The 18,391-nt window shown below is 34.2% G+C and overlaps 2 protein-coding genes across 2 annotated transcripts; one reads left to right on the plus strand and one right to left on the minus strand.

Annotated features, from left to right (window-relative positions):
* Positions 1-1,430: 1,430 nt before the first annotated feature.
* On the plus strand, positions 1,431-10,187 carry LOC106051540 (eukaryotic translation initiation factor 4H-like). The gene is made up of 8 exons (XM_013206723.2): positions 1,431-1,540; positions 2,557-2,815; positions 3,794-3,842; positions 4,016-4,080; positions 4,292-4,394; positions 5,031-5,291; positions 5,945-6,178; positions 7,204-10,187. Exons 1-7 carry the CDS (start codon positions 1,482-1,484, stop codon positions 6,133-6,135), a joined length of 987 nt encoding a protein of 328 aa, XP_013062177.1. The 5' UTR covers positions 1,431-1,481; the 3' UTR covers positions 6,136-6,178; positions 7,204-10,187.
* A 2,532-nt stretch (positions 10,188-12,719) lies between these two features.
* On the minus strand, positions 12,720-17,649 carry LOC129922037 (uncharacterized). Its single transcript, XM_056006059.1, has 2 exons — positions 17,491-17,649; positions 12,720-14,204 (listed from the first exon to the last, which is right to left on the minus strand). Exons 1-2 carry the CDS (start codon positions 17,507-17,509, stop codon positions 13,558-13,560), a joined length of 666 nt encoding a protein of 221 aa, XP_055862034.1. The 5' UTR covers positions 17,510-17,649; the 3' UTR covers positions 12,720-13,557.
* Positions 17,650-18,391: the final 742 nt, after the last annotated feature.

Raw genomic sequence — 18,391 nt, forward strand, 5'->3', positions numbered from 1 at the left:
CCACCCCCTAAGGCCGCTACTGCTGACCATTGTGAAGACATAGGCCTAATATAGCCCTAGACCGCACTAGATTGACAGAGACGCTGTCCAAGAAAGCTATGAACAGTGAAAAAACATAGGCCTCAGCTCTAGAAGAAAAGCGTGCCATACGGAAAATGGCCATACCACCAAAGCGAATAAGCCACCTCAGTCACATGAAAAAATGTTCGAGATGAACCATAGTCGCTCTACGACTGAAGGAGGTCAACAATGCTAGGTTGCATTACTGTGCTTTATTGGCCTCTTAATTAAAGGGGTGCCCAAAAAAAAAGTGGGGCGGTCAAAAATTTCGTGGTTGGGAATGACGATGTCATATTATTGTAATGCTAACTGTTCCACTGAATAGATTCAGGTCAGACTAACCAGAAATGTTATGGGTCTAAGAAGTATGCTATGTGGTATTTTTGTTTATGTGTGTTTTTTGTGTAGTGTCAGCCGTGCCCGTTCCATTAGAAGATACAAGGGCCAAAAAGGGATTTACTTTAGTTGAGGTGTTTCATTTAAAAATAGTGTGTAGGGCCAACTGTGTGTGTTAAGGGTGCGTCTGTGCTACTGTGAACTGCATTTAGCTTAAAGAGTGGTATTGGTCTGCGCGAGCCAATTATCACTATAAAAATACTCTGCGCAGGCTGGAGGCAATACAGTATAATTAGCCCACAAATGACTAGTCCCAAACGAGTCGATAAAAGCTTCTAGGATACCTCTCAAAGTCGCATGCTGGAATGTCCGCACCAGGACAGCAACAAAATTGAATGACCAAAAGAAAATCTGCTGCCGAGGACAAACGCAGACGACGAAAAGAAAATCTAAATCGACCACCTGCGGACAATGGTTATGCTTGCCTTGGAGTGGCAAAATATGTAGGTCACAGCTGGGGCTGCGCACCCACGGAAAATACTGTATTCCTCACTAATCTTCGGACTCGAAGACAAGCCTTTTATTATTATTATTATAATGTTGGCAGACGAGAAGGCTACAGGTTGCTACAACTGATGGGTCTAAGGAGTGTTTGCAGATATTCTATTATTAAGGGCTATTAAGGGGTTTCAACCATAGAGTAGGCTATAGCACGGGTATCTGCTCTTATATTAGGCTATAATAACATGTATATCTATCTATAGATGAACACCTCAGTTTAGACTAGATCTACTAGTCTAGATTAAAATTTAAACCAAATTATGACGAGCTATTATCAAAATCCCCACAGCCTCATATTCTTCAATACATTAGTTAAATTTTGATAGATCAATACACTGTTTCACTCGTTTATAGATATTCTTTTTAATAAATTATTGCCCTTAAAATGGTTCCTTTCGGTTTTTGTCCCACTTCTAAAAAGTTTGCTAGATCTAACCGATGCAGCAAAAATGGAGCGTATTTTTTTTTTATATTTTAGTTGATTGGCGCATGTCTGACCGGAAAGTGAGTCTTTTCCATTCAAAATGGCTGACTACGAAGATCGAGGATACAATAAAAATCGCCCCAGAGGCGATTTCAATGGGTAAGCATTATTTTCCTAGGATTAAGGTTGTGCATTTGTAAGTAATGCAACATTTGGTAACTATAGTAATATAATTTATAAGTTAAAAGCTTGGGATATTGTGTATATTTAAACATTTGTTAAGTACAATCAAAAAATGATTTTTTTTAAATATTTTATTTCTGAGACTCAGACTGAGTTACTCGGAGTCAGACTAACTCAAGGTTTAGGTTACTTAGACGTATTCTAATCTTTTCGTATATAAAAGTACTTGAAATCGTGATTATTTATTATCAAATTTACTTAGTTATTCTTAGATTACAATAGTCTCAATCAATATGACCAGACTAGTCATCAATGAGGTCCAATCACCAAGTTCCAATGTCTGGCAATGTGTTTGAGTTTGGTTTCTATTATTAAAATTATTTCTAATCTAAGACTAAAATCTTATTAAGATGAGGCTGCATGCTTTAGACTTTTGTCACTTGACTTTACTAGATTAGATTAGATCTAGATCTAGTTTACAATTACATAAATGTCATTTATATAATTACAATGATTCTTTCATTCTTTTTTCTCCATTTCCAGTACATAGATCTAGTAATATTCTAGTTCTAGTTCAATTAGTGATATCTAGATTCTAGATTTTCTAGACTAGATTCTGATTTTTTAATTATTTAAACTTTTATTTGATTATCTTTTCTTACTTCAAAAAATGATTAAGTCCTTTGCGTGTCTCTAGGTCAATCTAGTCATGCATGTTATTGTTATGTTAATCAATGACTTAAATTCTGTCAAGCCAAGCCATCTGTTTTCATTGCTGACTCAGGCAACCAATTCCATTCTTTAATATAGCACAATAGCATAGGCATAGTAGAACAACGTAGCACTAAAATTAAGTAAATGTGAAGAAAAAAAAAATTAACTCTAGACTGAGTCTTCATCAAGAATTGAGTTCATCTAGTCTAATTATCTCCAGTTATGTTTCTCTTATTCCATATTTTTATGCTGCTAACAACTTTTATTTGTTCTGCAAGGGATGACGATGACAGGAGTTATGGTAGTGACAGAGGAGGTTATGGGGAACGACAGGGCTATGGAAATGACCGATATGAGAACAGACGTGGCGGCAACTATGGAGGACAGGGAAATTATGGTAGAGGTGGAGGAAGCAGAGGTGGAAGTTCAGGAGGCAGCCCACAGATTCCATCTGAGCCACCATATACAGTGTATATTGGAAATTTACCTCAAGGATTAGTACAGATGGATATTGAAAATATATTTAAAGATCTTAATGTGAGTACCATGCAAAAGGTGCATTGATATTTTTTTTTCTTGTTGAAAGAATAACTATTGAAAGTCTTTAGGCGTTTGTTGTTGTTTTTTTGTCATAATTGGTTGATGGTACAAGTCCCAAGTGTTGCACATTCAGGTGCTGAAATACACATTTGACCATCAGTGTTACACATTTGGACTTCGGATTTTTAAAAAAAAAAAATTTAATATATATACATTTTATAATATTGATGATATATACATTTGGACCACATTTTTAAAACAAGTTGAGACTGGAGTTATTAGAAACGAATGACTCTTATATCCATTATATTTTAAAATAAAAAATATGTATTATATCTCATGTATTTTTTTTTTTTTGGTTTGAATGATTTGAGAAGTACAATAGCCTGTATAATGTATAACTAAGACCAGTGTTTCCCAAACTGTGTTTCGTGGTACCTTAGTACTGTGGTACATTAGTGTTCTGCGAGGCTTGAATAGGTGTTTCACAAACTACTGGAATAATTAATTAGTAGGCCACCATGTGAATTAATCTTTCTATAAAAAAAAAAGCAAAGTGTTCCGCTAATTAATCAGAATGTGCGAAGTGTTCCATTAAGGACAAAGTTTTGGAAACACTGACTATGACTCATTACCAAATTGAAAGTCAATGGCAACACAGCAATACCTTGTAAATATAAATTTATAAAATTAAATAGCCTTAATATTTATCTGATAACAATATTTACATCATTTACAGATCTGTCTTAAAATAAATGAAATTTTATCATAGATCCTATCTAACAGTATCTCCTATGAATAAATATTGCATTCTTTAGAAAGTTTGTGCTGTAGGTGATTTTTAAATGTATATACACTAAAATGTGTTCAGAGCCAATACTAAAAAAAAAAAGACTTTAGTGGTACTGTAAAAAAAAAAATATTATGGCTGTATGTGTAAATTCTAAACTATGTTCCCTTTTTTTTTTTTTGCAGGTCAAAAGTGTACGTCTTGTCAGAGACCGTGATACTGATAAATTTAAAGGTATTGGGGTTTTTTTTTTTCAATAGTTGCTTAGTAACCATTTTAAAGGTTTGTTCTTGTATTTTTTATTTTTATTTTTTTTTTTTGTCTTTTTCTTCCAGTGTGGAATCAACTTACTATACTTGTGTTCATTTAGTTTTTAATTGTAATTTCTAATTGTCCTATGATTTCAGGTTTTTGTTATGTAGAGTTTGATGATGTTGACTCACTTGTTGAAGCATTGAGCTATGATGGAGCAGTAAGTATAGCTGTGAATGTCTATAGATTCTTTTCTTACGAACATAGTCTCATGTTTTTTTTTCTGTTTCTGCTTTCATGTCCATAGTGAACATTTATTTAGATTAAAATAAGACACATTAATTCTTTTATCTCTAAATAATTTTAAGATCTAAGTAAAAATATTGTAACAATATACCCAGATAGACCTATTACTTACTTTTGTTTGACAGTTATTTGAAGACAAAAATATAAGAGTGGACATTGCCGCAGGAAGAAATAAAGATAAAAATCAGGGTTTCCAGAGAGGAGGCAGAGGAGGGGGTGATAGAGGAGGTAAGCTTTTTTTTTTTTTTTTCATACATGGCATGCTATTTTAATTTGTATGAAGATATTAGTGCAGTTTTGTTTACAGTCGATGCTTGTAATGTTTAAATTAGGATAGAAACTGGTAATTACAAGTCACTTGTTGATGGCAAAGAATTGAGCCAAAGTCATAGTCTGGAAGTCTATGGATAATCATCTAATTAATTTTAGACAGTTCTGTATAAATAAATTAAAAGAATTTTGCAATTGCACCATAGTTCATGTTTTGGGCAAAAGATATTGTGTTTTCCATGTCTGTAATTTTAAAGATTACTTTACTTCTTTTTATATTTTTTTTTCTTGCTAGCAATGTAATAAAATATATTTAAAAAAAAACACAATAATTGTAGACTATTTTGCAGTATTTTCCATGTAAATATTTATGTATATAAAAATGAAACTATTATTTGCTATGTTGCTATAATTTAAAAGACAAAAAAGACATTTTAAATATAATAAACCATTGTAATATCAAAGAGCTTTTATTAGATCAGCTATTCTGAATAGTGATGATATGTACTGGTAATTTTGTTTAAAAATGTTTTTTCTTAGACATATGCATAGCAAGTTTGATTTAATAATTTTATTGATTTTTCATATCTCTAGGTCGTGGTGGTGGAGGAAGAGGTTCATGGCAAGGAAAAGATGATTCCAGTAGAGGTTATGGCTCATCTCGAGGTGGATCTGATAGGGGTTATCGGGGCGGTGGTGGACGAGGTGGAAGCTATGGCAATTATAGTGAGAGGGGTGCCAACTATGACAGAGGGTATGGTGGATCGAGCAGAGGTTCTGACAGAGAATTCGGTGGTGCACGTAGACGACAGGACAGTGGTAGTGGCGGTGCAGAGTTTAGAGAAGCATCCCCAGGTAGTTATTTCACGTACTTTTAAAGGAATGATTTCATTTTCTGAAGTGCCTTGTATATTTGCTTAAGGTTAACTAGAACTCTCCGCTGTTGATTATTAGCCATCTATTTAGCTTCTGTTTTAGCTAAAGAGTCATGTTGTCGCAGTTTGACTTTAGCATCCACACAGAATTGTCAATCCCTTTTTCTATTCATTGTATTTAAACTAGACCAGCAAATACCCCTGAGTATTCACAAAAAAATCATCAGTTGTAGCCTTCTTGTCTGTCTGTCTGCATTATAAAACCCCTATAGACACACATAAATGAAACATCTCCCCCAACACACTTTTTTCCTTGTATATTCATCCAGCATTTAAATGACATTGCATAGTTGTTTGGCATCCTCCAACTTATTCCCAAACTACAAACGTTTAGATCACCCCATTTTTTGGCATCCAGTCAATTAAAAGGACAGTAAAGTAAACAAAGCACAGCCTCCTTTGTCACAGCATATAATAATTCTCACACATTAGATTTTTTTTTTACCTTTTTAAAAAACTGGAATAATTGAACGTTACACACCAAAATAGTGTTAATAACTTTAGATATGTAAATGTCGGCTTTAAAAAAAAAACGTTTTAGGTTATAATTTTTTTAAAAATTATTTTCTACAGAATCTTTAGCGCAGAGACCAAAATTAAACCTCAAACCACGTTCAGTCAAAGATCCTCCCAATTTGCCGGCAGATACTGCTAGAAATGAGAGCATTTTTGGCAAAGGCCGTCCACGTGAATTTCGACCAGAAGATGAAGTTGCAGCAGGAAAAGAACGTAAACACACTACCAGTGAAAGCAGCGGACATTAGCAATTTTAGTTCAAATTCTATTCAAACTTGTGTTCCCTGTGAGGTATGTAGGAATCAGTTGAATGATTCTTGTAGATGGTTCTTAAGCTCATTCATAATTAATTATTAAATTGCAGTACTAAGCTCCATAAAATGTATTGTTGGAAGCTATTATTGTTGTATTAACTATTACAATTACTTAATTTATTTATACAAATTGAACCTTTTGGTTTTCTATTTGCAAAAAACTCTTCCAGTTCTTGGTTCAGTCATTGGTTATTTGGTAATTTTACAGGCAAATTTTGGTTAAAAAATCTGTCGGTATAGATAATAATACCTATTAAATGTTATGGTCTCCACATTCAAACACTAATTATTGTCTAAAAAAACATTATATAATGGTGAATACATAAAAAATATATATAGTTTTGTTAAGTGTTCAAAACCCTTTATCTATATCTTTCTCTCTCTCTCTCTCTCTCTCTCTCTCTCTCTCTCTCTGTCTGTCTCTTTATATTTATATATATTTGTATTTATTTATGTGTATATACATTTCATCCTAAAAATTTTGACATCATTAGAGGGGCTGTTTTTCTAATACAATTCTGATAGATTCATAATGTCTTTAACATAATGTTCTATAGTGTTGAATGAGAAGAAGAATTCATATAAATTGCTCATAGTTCCACCATCTAATCTTTTAGGTCTGTTTAAATTACGAAACACGGTAAATCTTGTATTTTAAAGAACATTTTTTTAAAAGCCCTACAAAAGCAACTTAAAAGCCAAGTCTTTGTCAAGAAAATATTCATCTTTAAAAACCACATGTAAATTTAATGTATTATAAATAGAGAAAACAAAACAAACATTGCGCAGGATAGTTCTATCAAACACAACATTCAAAATGAATTTAAAATGACTCACTGTCATATTAAAAATCATTTAAATATTTTAATATTTTATTTGTTTATGTTCATAAACCTATACTACTTTATTTTATTTCAATCTTGGTTTGTCATTCTACTCCTAAAATAATGAACTTTGATCATTCTTTTTTTTTATTTTGCAATCTGAACTAATTTTTTTCAGATGTTACTTCACCAAATTCTTCTATAATCAAGCAAAGTTTTTTTTGACTACCTTCAAATCTGAAAAGGCTTCAATGTGTCTCTTGTTTTTGTTTTTTTTCAAGAATGTTTAGCTATAAATATATTTTTTATCAACACTGGTTGAAAGTGTATATCTATCCTGCAGGACACCAACTGCTGGATAGAATTGTGTATAGGCAATTTTTTTTGTTTTGTTTTTTTTTTTTTTTTTCAAATATATACATTTTTGGTTTCTTGTGTGTCATGGCTGCCAATTTTGGTGGGGGGTCATGTAGAAGAGTTAGATTTCTACCATATTGTTTTCTCCATTGAGCTCATGTCACATCAATTACCTTCCCTCTGACATTGTGTGCAAGAATGGATTGAATACTTGAAACTATTTCTCTTCGTTTCATCAAAGCATACTTTTTCCACTGTGCAACTGTTTAGTTGAAATTGTATATAATATATATATTATTAATATAAATGGTGTTATTATGGACATTTTTTTTTTTTTTGAAGCAGCAGCTTTCATGACATAGGTCTAGTTTTTGTTTTTGTTTTTTTCCAAACATATTTTTAAGAATTAAAATGTGTTTGTTGTTAGTTTGTATTTGTTTTTACTTTAACTTTGGCCCGTCATCTGGCATTAGATTTAGCACTTGTGTGTCTTATGAACATTACTAGCGATAGATTTTTACTTTACCCTTTTACGCTTTTATTTTAGGAAACTGGTGATAAAAAAATAAAATAACTATGTTGCAGTCTAGAAAAAATTATTCCCATTACTCTCATGGTTATTAAAAATGTTAGTGTCTGTCAAGTCTTCGCGTGCATGTGTATTTTTGTTTCGGGTAACTCTTGCTTTCCATTGAAAGCTGTATATTGTTTTTATAATAGGAAGGCATTCAATTTTATAATCATTACTTTTTTTGATAGTACATTTTAAACCGTATGAGTAAATCTCATAGAAGTGCAGTGTTTTAAATTAACAAACTACCATTAGGTGAAATATGCTTGACTTTGGTCAGTTCATATTTTCCTGATATGGTCATTACTATCTGTCCATCTTGTATTATCCCTGTTTCCCTATTAGATTTTTTTTTCCTGTATCCTATGTAGATACTTTTTATTTAGCGTTAGATGGATGTTTGACAGTGCAAATGTTTACCTCTAATTCTGCTCTTCAACACTGTCTCATTACAAAAGCGCAATTTGATTGTTATGGATCCAGGTGGTTAAGGTCTAGAAATGAGACACTACTCAGTAGCATATTTGATGATGATCATTCAAATGTAGAGAGGAAAGTATTAATCCTGACAAACATTTGCATTTCTGTTTTAAATTGAATAGCAAAAGTTTCAGTGCCTCAGGGGAGGCAACAAAATGTGTACAAAGAGCAAATGACACTTGAGTGCAACTAACAGAGGAAGGCAACTAAACCAGTTTGAACTTGTTTACATCATCACCCTTAGTAGATTTATAAAGCAGTTTGCATCTGTGTGAAACCTCCATTACAATTAGGCTTTTGTGACTTTATTATTTTTTTTCTTTTTTGAAGCTGTTTACTATAAATTTTAAAAAAGTAATAAACTTGAACTCTATATGTAGAGTTTGTACATATGTCAGATAAAAACATTGTTTTCCTTTACTTAAACAGGTAGTTACACTCTCTCACAGAGATGGGTTTGACTTTTTTTTTTCCACCCTAATTTATAATGTTTGGTTGACATGTATCTTAAATAATAGAGCAATTGTGGGTTCCTGGGTTGGTAATGGGCATCATACCCTGTGTGGAATAACAGTTAATTCATCCTATTTGGTTTACTTGAAGAGAAATGTGAATAATACAGCCACTGATAATTAACATTGAGTGAATTTGATTCATATAAATCATTGAAAATGTCAAATTATTATTTTTTTTAACGCCTGAAGAAATTAATATCCATTTGAAGTGTCTAGTCATTTTGTATTGTCCTCTTTTTTTTTTTTTTAAACCGCATAGCATAATCATTAATCAGAAGGTGATTGAAACACTTTGCCTCTAACATGTTGTGCTATTTAGCCACATTTGTTCCAGTTGGGTTATGTTCACTGGGGCTTTTACAGAAGTTATGTTTTTTTTTTTATTCAGCTTTAACAATATTCAAGCAATTATTTCATCTTCATTGCTGCTAGATTTGACAGAGTGTCATGGATGATCATTAAGGAATGTTCTTGGTAGCTGAACTTGAGTTTTGGTTGTGACTCGTTTGATTTTTTTAAAAAACATTTTTATTTTTAATGTTTTCTGGAATTAAAACAAAACACGTTGAACCATTCTGTTACCAGAAATTTATTCTTTACTCTATGTCCCTGTTGCACAAAAACGTTCAGGTTTTGTTGATTTGAAAGCAGGCTGTTTAATTTTTATTTTTTTTATTTTTTTTTATTTTAATTCTTATTGTTTCATTTTTCATTCATTTACCAAAGTAGCTGAACTCTTGTACACATTATCAAAACAATATCTCTCTATTCTACATTGTTTCTTTGCAAGATGAACTTTGTTTGATGTATGAAGTTAAATTGTGTAAATAATAAACTGTTGCTCATATTGCTGTGGGGAGTGAAGACAAAAAAGAGTTATTGTTTCTTTCTGTTTCCCCAACCACTGTGTGACCCAGCAGTACATTTCCATTGGGTGCCTGGCTCAAAGCAAGATGAAGCCTAAAACTTAGTTCTTTCCACTTTGCTGGGTATCAAAAAACATGTGAGTGAATGCAGTGGGTCATAAACCATCTGATCAACTGTTGCCATACAAAAGAAAGTCATTTGTTTCACAGCCCTCCTCTTTGAAAATGTAGGTCTCAGAAGGGAACTTTCAAGTTTGTGTTTTTGTGTGTACTGTAAATAATTAGTTTTATTTTAGAAACCAAAAAAATCAAACACATGAATTATGCTATGAATTAGTTTTAAAAATAAAAGGACATATTTTACAACTCCAAATTTGTATATCTGGTCAATACTTTGAGTCCTAGAGTAATTTTTTTTTGTTTCTTAGAAGATATTGATGACTGTACAGAATATTGACAGGACAAGATGATCAGGCAGGTACCTACCTGAAAAGTTGGTACTGAAAATAGTACACCATAAGATCATTGAAGCTTAGTGTACTCATAACTAAAATCAATGCCCTACACTTTGTTTCTATCACAAATGTTCGTGTTGTGAGTTAGCAGTGTACCTTGAATGAATAGAACTATGCGGAATTGACACTAGGACATAATCATGTATTTTTGAAGGCATTGAAACATTGTTCATATTAAAAACTTTGAATGGTTTTGGTCTGACAAAATAGTTTGTTTTGCCACCACAATGATCTAGTTCTTATTTCTTGCGTTATTACTTGTACATATTTAGATGCCTTCTCGTAAGAATCAACCTAAAAATTCAGATTCAATTCTTTAGAGAAAGATTCAAACATTGCAGTCGAGCCAGTTCTAGCAGAGCGTTGAATGTGTCACTAGATGATCGTCTTACCAAGGGAGAGTCCATTCTGCTCATTTTAAAAAAAAAAATGAACAAAGGTAGTAACTGTTCACACAAACTCGTAGATGGGCCTAACCTGTCCGTTTGGAAGGGGTAATTAAATTTAACGCAACATGAGATGGTGAAACATTTCAATTGAATCGATATTGTATTGTTTTTTTAATATAGTCCTATTGCTAATATACATTATGTGTGGATACCAGTAACTATCAAAAGACACAAATATTGTAAGCTTACATGTTACACTATTGCCGGCAAACTCGTCCAATGCTGAAGCTATGAAAATTCATAAAGCACGCGGTTCTGCTTTGTCCGATTAATTTAAGAGAAAACGACTAATAGGTAGACTCCAAAAGAGTATAAAATACAGAAATTACATACCATGAACTGACCGAGTTTGTTTTTATGTGTAAAAATATGTGCATTACCACTACATACCAGGTATAGGTTATTTTAGGATGTAAATTATTCATAAGCATTAAAGCATTAGGCCTATACTAGGTTACCGTACAAAGTTTGTGTGGAAACAAACTTGAAATCGGCCCCCGAAGTGGTCCACTCAAGGCAAGTAAAAAGGCAGCTATCACATTATTTTTTTTCAGCAAGAATATCAGAAGCTATGAACTACAAACTATCCACAACTACAACCCTATCTCCGACGATACAAAAAGAAGACACGTGCCTGTGCGTATCAAAAGTTTAGCCGAAAATACTTTTCTATTATTAGGCTGACCTACTACATACCGTTTGATCGTCTTATGAGCTGAGCCGAAGGCTCTGAGTTTGAAAAAAAAACCTGTTTGGAGTAAAAAAGAAAAACAAAAACCTGTGGGAACACAGTTCTGTTTGAGAGAGACCCGAGTCAATGCCTATGTAAAGCATTGCTGTTTCCAGTGCCTTTGGCCCCCGACGCATGCTTGGCTGCACATAGCCGAAGGCCGAGGACACCGGGAGCCTCCGCCATTTTCCTTCGTTATACCAAGCTAACCGTGGGGGACTCGCCATTTGTGTAACGGTCCCTTGAGGAACAGCGCATGGATGTGTGACAGGTTTATGGGGACTCTTTTACAACCCCGCCCGTGCAATGGGTGGATTCTCGTCTACCCGTGGGCATCCCCACGGGAGTCTTGTGTTGCTACCCATTTAGCCTAGCCACTTCCTCTAATGGTTGTTTCCACACGATGAGGCAGAGTAGCGTGCTCGTACGAAGATACGAGCGTATATTAATTTTATTATTACATTTTAAAATTCTATTCATATGTACTCAATAGAGTGATGATTGAGACGATATGGTTCAATGTGAATCTGGCTTAACTGGTGTTATAAAAGGATTGTCTAATTGGTCTTTTTTTTTCAAAGGGCGAAAGTCTCATTCAATGCCTCAAGGAAGAAACTCTTCCCTTTGGTTAAACCTGTACATTGCTTTGATGCTAGTAGACTCCATTAGAAGTACCTACATAATAGGATACACTGGCTATTAAATGATGATTTAAATTATATTCGGCTTAAATATATAGCCTATTAAAAACATTATTTCGCCGTTGAAACAAAAAGGAAACATTTTATTTAAAATGTTAGTAGCTTGCAGAACTGAGAACACTTAATTTAGAAATACAAATATTTTCAAAACATTGTTGTTACAAAATAACAAAAAGTCTGCATGAATAAAAATATAATGGGAGATTATTATATCTTATTGTGAGTTGTCTTTTGTGTTGTTGTTTTTTCCTCCTTTTCTTTATTAATATGTGTGTAATTTTATGGAAAAAAAATGCTTGCATATTTCATTCTACAAAATTAAATTATTCGCTTTCAGAAACGTAAAAATAAGCAACAATAGAACTTTGAAATGATGCCGGATTTTAAATATCTTTTGTAGTTCCTGTGGTCTACATCGGACGAGTGGCAGACCATGGGCAGACCGCACTAAACTAATTAACTAATTTGTTATTATTTAAAATTGAATAATGCACTGTCATAGACAATTAATAATAATAATAGTAATAATCTTTATTGTCCGTAAGGAAATTTGTCTTACAAATTGTGCATTACACCAAAACAAAACATTAGGCCTATAACTATAAAAACAAACAAAATATGCATTAAATTATTCAAAGTCTGAACTTGATTCGAGAATGAAAACTGGGAGAAAACCGTGTACAAAACGTAATACGGGAATAAATCCACATATACAGCCACATCTCTCAAAAAGTCTCATTTATTTAGCCTACCTTTTTCGATATCAAACTAATCAAACTATCAAATTAATTACCACTAATTATATAACTAATTGGTTATTGTCTTATTGATTCATGTTTTGTATGGTACAATAAATAAATGTGTAAATTTTTAACTTGACCAGAGAAAGGGTGTGGGAGAAAGCAATACAGGAACAGGGATTTGAGAGAAGCTTTGTACAAAATCGCTATTACTAAACAAAAAAAAAGGGGGGGGGGTCAATAAGTTTCCAAGAACTGACCAAAGTTGAGGATTGCACGCATTACAAGATATCGAGCGTTACCTAAAGGCTGGAAACGATTTTTAAAATTGTATTAACAATAGATAGCCCAACTTAAACGTTCTTTTTTTATTTAAAAAAAAAAATAAAAATTCCGAACTTTTTTTAATGAACCCGCTCCCCTATAATTACATTAACATCCTAGATTAAGTCACAACTAAATGTGCGACAAAAAGCAGTATAATGAAGACTGACATCAGATACCCAGTTTAACGTCTAACACTATAAGAGTCCTATCATCTCAAAACTGGCTGAAAAGAGAAATCAGACCAAAGTGAGAGATCAGTATAATAGGCATGGACAGTTTCTCTACATCGTGTCAGGATTCCCTTTGATTCCAAGGCCATCGACCTGCACGTTTGAGCTCGCTGTCTGGTCGTTGGTGTCAACTAGATCTTCACCATCTTTTACACGATGCACACGTCCTCGGTGATGCCTTCGCTTGCCGTTGTGGTGGTGTCTTCTTCCCGTGTGAGCCTTTCCTGCCAGAGTGTCTTGTCTATGTAAAGGCATCTTGTAATGATGGTGGCGCGGCATCTGAGGGTGTAGCGGTACCAAGAGATGTGTTGCGTTGAGGAGTTCTCTCCCATGCCCTTGCAAACGTGAATCGTCATTGTCGTGGTCGTGATAACGCATTCCATACGGACCATGCCCATTCCTTCCATTTCTTCGGAGCTCTCCTTTTCTATGATAGCGCTTTCGTCCCTTGTTGAAACGAGGTCTTTTCGACTGAAGTTTCGATTTTTCAACGACATTGAACTGATTCACTTCTTTGATCGGGATTTCTTCCAGCACTACGGGAAGCTGTTCAGTTGTACGCCCACCAGATCGAACCACTGCAGTCGTCTCTTCGGGATCATCCCCCGGCAATACAACCTCATTAGGTAACTCTAACTGTGCACCCGCGAAATTACCCGCAGACAACATGGCATGTAGACACACACCGGTAAGTAGGGCTGTAAAATAAAGTAAAATGACACAATTTTATTTGTTGTATTTTAAGTCAGAGAATAACAAAAAGTAGTCTATATTACAATTAGTGCAGTGTTTCTTTTCTCGACCTTAGAAAAAAGATTCATGTTGGTGGCCCGAAGCCAAACGTTATCTTGCATTCTTAACTTCAGAAACGCATTCTCCTGACATCTAAAGCTCATTATTCATCCTATTAAAAAAGGCAGGTTAAATTAAGTGAAATATGCCCCCTCCCCTCCTCACCGAATCGGCCAGTATACTTGAGGGGTGGGCGACATTATCTAAAAATATGTTAAAATATAAATAATTCGTATATATTATTAACATAAGTAAAGAATTTGAATGCAAATTAAGTCATTTCTCTAATAAAATTTGCCCGCCAACCCCCTTTGGGGGAAGTTGGCTGAGTGGGGAGGGCGATCTCTCCCTACCGCCCCTCCCCCTGGATCCGCCAGTGTTGTCAGTAGGCCTATTTAAAGAGAACGCATAGATGTACAATAATAAATACTAGACTTTGGAAGACTTGAGCTTTGTACTGTCTGATGTAACAAAAAAACTTGAATGCATTTAAGGCAGAACACATTCCCTTCATAGCTATATGCTGTCTCGTTAAGTTTATTGCATAAAAAAGGATAAACCTAGGCCTACTGATGTTTTTATGCAGTGTCCTCTCTAGGGTTACCAAAAAATTAATAATAATAAATCTCAGTGCCCTCTAAAATTCCCTATTGTATTTCATCTACCACACGTTGTATACTACAAATAATTTGATTCTTATTTTGGTTTGACATACAATGTAGGCTTACTAGGCTACTATATAGATCTCTCCCCTCCCCCCCCCCCCAAAAAAAAAGTCGAAAACACGCCCGCTGTTTAATTCTACCCATAGACATAAATAAATATAGACTGGCCGAAGGAAGTAACTTCATGTCACTTGAAAACATGTATATCTATTGTATTCGGATTTCCGAATGATGAAAAGTTGCATGATCTTCATTCTTAGAGATTAAACAAAACTACACTGCCTCCTTATTTACAATATATAGGCCCTATAGGTGTGTATCATTGTGTATATTAAAAACAAAGTTAAAAAAATCACTTAACTTTTATACTGCTCATAAATGCTGTATAATAAAGTACACAAAATTGCAAGTCACAAATTTTCGTTTCATAAAACTCTTTAATCGGCCAGTCTATATTTATTTATGTCTATGGTTCTACCTTTATAATCTTCATAAATCAATTTTTAAAATGCAACCATCCTACATTTGTATTTCGCATTATAATCTAAAATATATTTCTAAGTTACCACAGTCTGACACATTCTTGATCATAAGATTTCTTTAACTGTCATACGTATTCGCATCAAATTTCATATAGGCCTACATCGACTCCTAGGTCAGGGGTTCTCAACCTGTGGGTCTCGACCCCTTTGGGGGGTCGATTGACGATTTGTGGGGGATTGTAAAAAGGGGTCATCGAGCCTAAAAGGTTGAGAACCGCTGTCCTAGGTGCTCACTAAGATCAGTTTTTGAAAGATTCGCAACCCCAGACTACCACCATTTGCGAAAAGCTCTAACAAGCCTTTGTATTTTATTTTCGGTATTTCCCCAAAAGGCCGCAGTCTATATAGAAAGCATTAAAACAATTACACACATTTCGTATTTTTAAAACATTTTGTTTTCTTTTTTCCTAAGTCTACTTCTTTTAATATTCCTTGCGCCATTTCCATTTCTAGACGTAGTCTAAATATATTATGAAGCGGATCTTTCCAAATGTAGTAAAAAGTCTATGTGGGAGAAATTACGATGCGCAGGCAAAATACAAGGGGGGGGGTACCGAGAGCGACAAAAGAGAGAGAGAGAGAGAGAGAGAGAGGGAGAGAGAGAAGAAGAAGAAGAAGAGAGAACGGGTCGTGAAATTTCATTGTAACTGATACACTAATTCACGGGCTAAAAAAGTATGTTAGCTTGATCGTTCTAATGTGACCGGTTTATTAAAATTAAAATAAAAAAGAAGGGGTGTTCCGCTATACTGTACTTCTAGTCTAAATTAGATTTGTAAGTTATCACTGACTGATTGATCAAGAAATTTGTAAAAACTGTCATAAAGATCCGCATAAAATTGCGTACACAGGTTCCTTTGACGCTCAATAAGAACAGGAGATGGCATATTCGCAACCTGGGGACCGCTAATAGCGAAAAACCACAACATTCTATCAAACCATTGTATGTTATTTTCGGTAATTCCACAAAAGGCCACTGTCTATATTTATATATATAAAGCATAAAAAATTATCACAAATATTCCGAATTTTTAAAGTAAATTATTTTTTCGTAAGTTTACTTATTTTTAATATGCTTTACTTCATTTCCGCTTCCTTTTAGACGCGGTCTAAATTCTAAATGAAAAAACAACAATCATAATAGCATTAATAAGATAGATCTAGAGAGAAAGAGAGAGAGAGAGAGAAAGAGAGAGCAAAAATCTAATTGTATTTAAAAGAGAAATCTAGATCTACTGTCATTTCGCTACATTCAAAAGGGGTGAGATAAATGATTACTAGGTCTATATAAATAAAACCGAATTGATATTTCTTTTTATTTAGAGAACAAATATTAAATAGGCCTAAATGTAGAAAAAGGAATGGAAATGTGGTATTCAAATGGGGAAAATGCTTTTTTTTCTTTCCTATGCCTGAAACTGATGTTATCAAGAAATGTATGCGGTGTCTAATACCGTACATTGCTTGCATTGAAATTAAAGGCTGCAAAAAAAAAAAAAAAGAAAAAAAGTGAATCTAACCAAAATTGGGGGGCTTGGGGGTCAAGGTCGAAATATAATATAGATTGAATTAAGAAGCCGAAGAAAAGTCATATAGCCTACGAAGGATTAACTTTTTGTTTTTGGCCGGGGGGGGGGGGGGGGGGGGGAAGCGGATAAGTGAAACTGCATTAACGGGGCCAAAATATTACGAGTGCGTGTAATGTGTCCGGGAGGGGGGCGTATTATGAAGCGTTTTTTTTTTCCAAAATAATTCAAAAAAATCAAAAGTCTATATCGCAGAAATTACGGGAGAGAGCGAAAGAGAGAGAGAGAGAGAGAGAGAGAGAGCGGACGTAAAATGTCATTGTAACAGAAACACTAATTTATTGTCTAAAAAGATGTTAAATTGGACGTTATAATGTGGCTTGTTTATTATAATTTTAAAAAAGAAAAAAAAAGGACATAACAATATAAAACAATATATATATAGGCCTATTATTTTACCTGCTAGGAACTTGGCCATGATGATGTTCTCCTATGAAAGTCACATCCCAACTAAATAGTGAACAATTATGTAATTGTGTAAGTATCTCAACACGCGGCGAGCTGCAACCCACTTTACAACCCAACATGGGATGAACTGCAACCCACTTGTTATTGTGCTCTTCAAGGGCTACTTGACTGCCCTTCAATTTGAGCTTTGTCCAGGAGGAAGGCCTGACAGTGTCAAGTCCACGTCGAAGTGGCATGAATATCTCGGTCTACACTGTGACAACAGACTAAGTATCCGCTTCCATCAGTGTGTTTTTCAGACACGCCCTTGTGCTTCTCAGATGCTCCATTAAACTTATCCAAGGGAAAGAACTCCGCAATTACAACTATATATCTCAATAATGTAGAAATTATTTCCCCTGTTCGATAAAAAATATTAATAATTCATTGACTAATTGATTCAATTTTTCGTTAGGTAAAATTAATAATTGTTTAAAGTTTCAGCTTGATCCGAGAATGGGTGTGGGAGAAATAACGTGCTTAATTATCTAAGGGGACGAAACGCTACATATATAGCCGTTCTGTGAATACTGATAAATTAATATTCCTTTTTGGTATCAAACAAAATAATTAATTAACAGTAATTAATTGACTAATTTGTCTAATTTTTAAAATGCATTCAAGTCTTGTCTATGCCAATAGGTTATTGTGCTAAGATTCAACTTGATTCGAGAATGGTTGTGGCAGAAATAACGTATACAAACTTTTGACCAGACAGACAGACAGACAGCCTGGTCGTGCGGTTTGCACGCTAGACTGTCGTTCAGATTTATTGATGGTCACGGGTTCAAACCCTGCCCGCTCCCATCTCCCGTCGTCCTGCGGGAGGTTTGGACTAGGAAGTAATTATCTT

Source organism: Biomphalaria glabrata, chromosome 12, assembly GCF_947242115.1.
Source record: "Biomphalaria glabrata chromosome 12, xgBioGlab47.1, whole genome shotgun sequence".
Taxonomy (NCBI): domain Eukaryota; kingdom Metazoa; phylum Mollusca; class Gastropoda; family Planorbidae; genus Biomphalaria; species Biomphalaria glabrata.

Bases quoted from the DNA above. Each gene is read 5' to 3' on its own strand.
- LOC106051540 (XM_013206723.2), top strand. From the start codon at position 1,482: ATGGCTGACTACGAAGATCGAGGATACAATAAAAATCGCCCCAGAGGC. The intron at 1,541-2,556 runs GTAAGCATTATT...TTGTTCTGCAAG, and splicing joins CCCAGAGGCGATTTCAATGG to GGATGACGATGACAGGAGTT. The intron at 4,395-5,030 runs GTAAGCTTTTTT...TCATATCTCTAG, and splicing joins AGGAGGGGGTGATAGAGGAG to GTCGTGGTGGTGGAGGAAGA.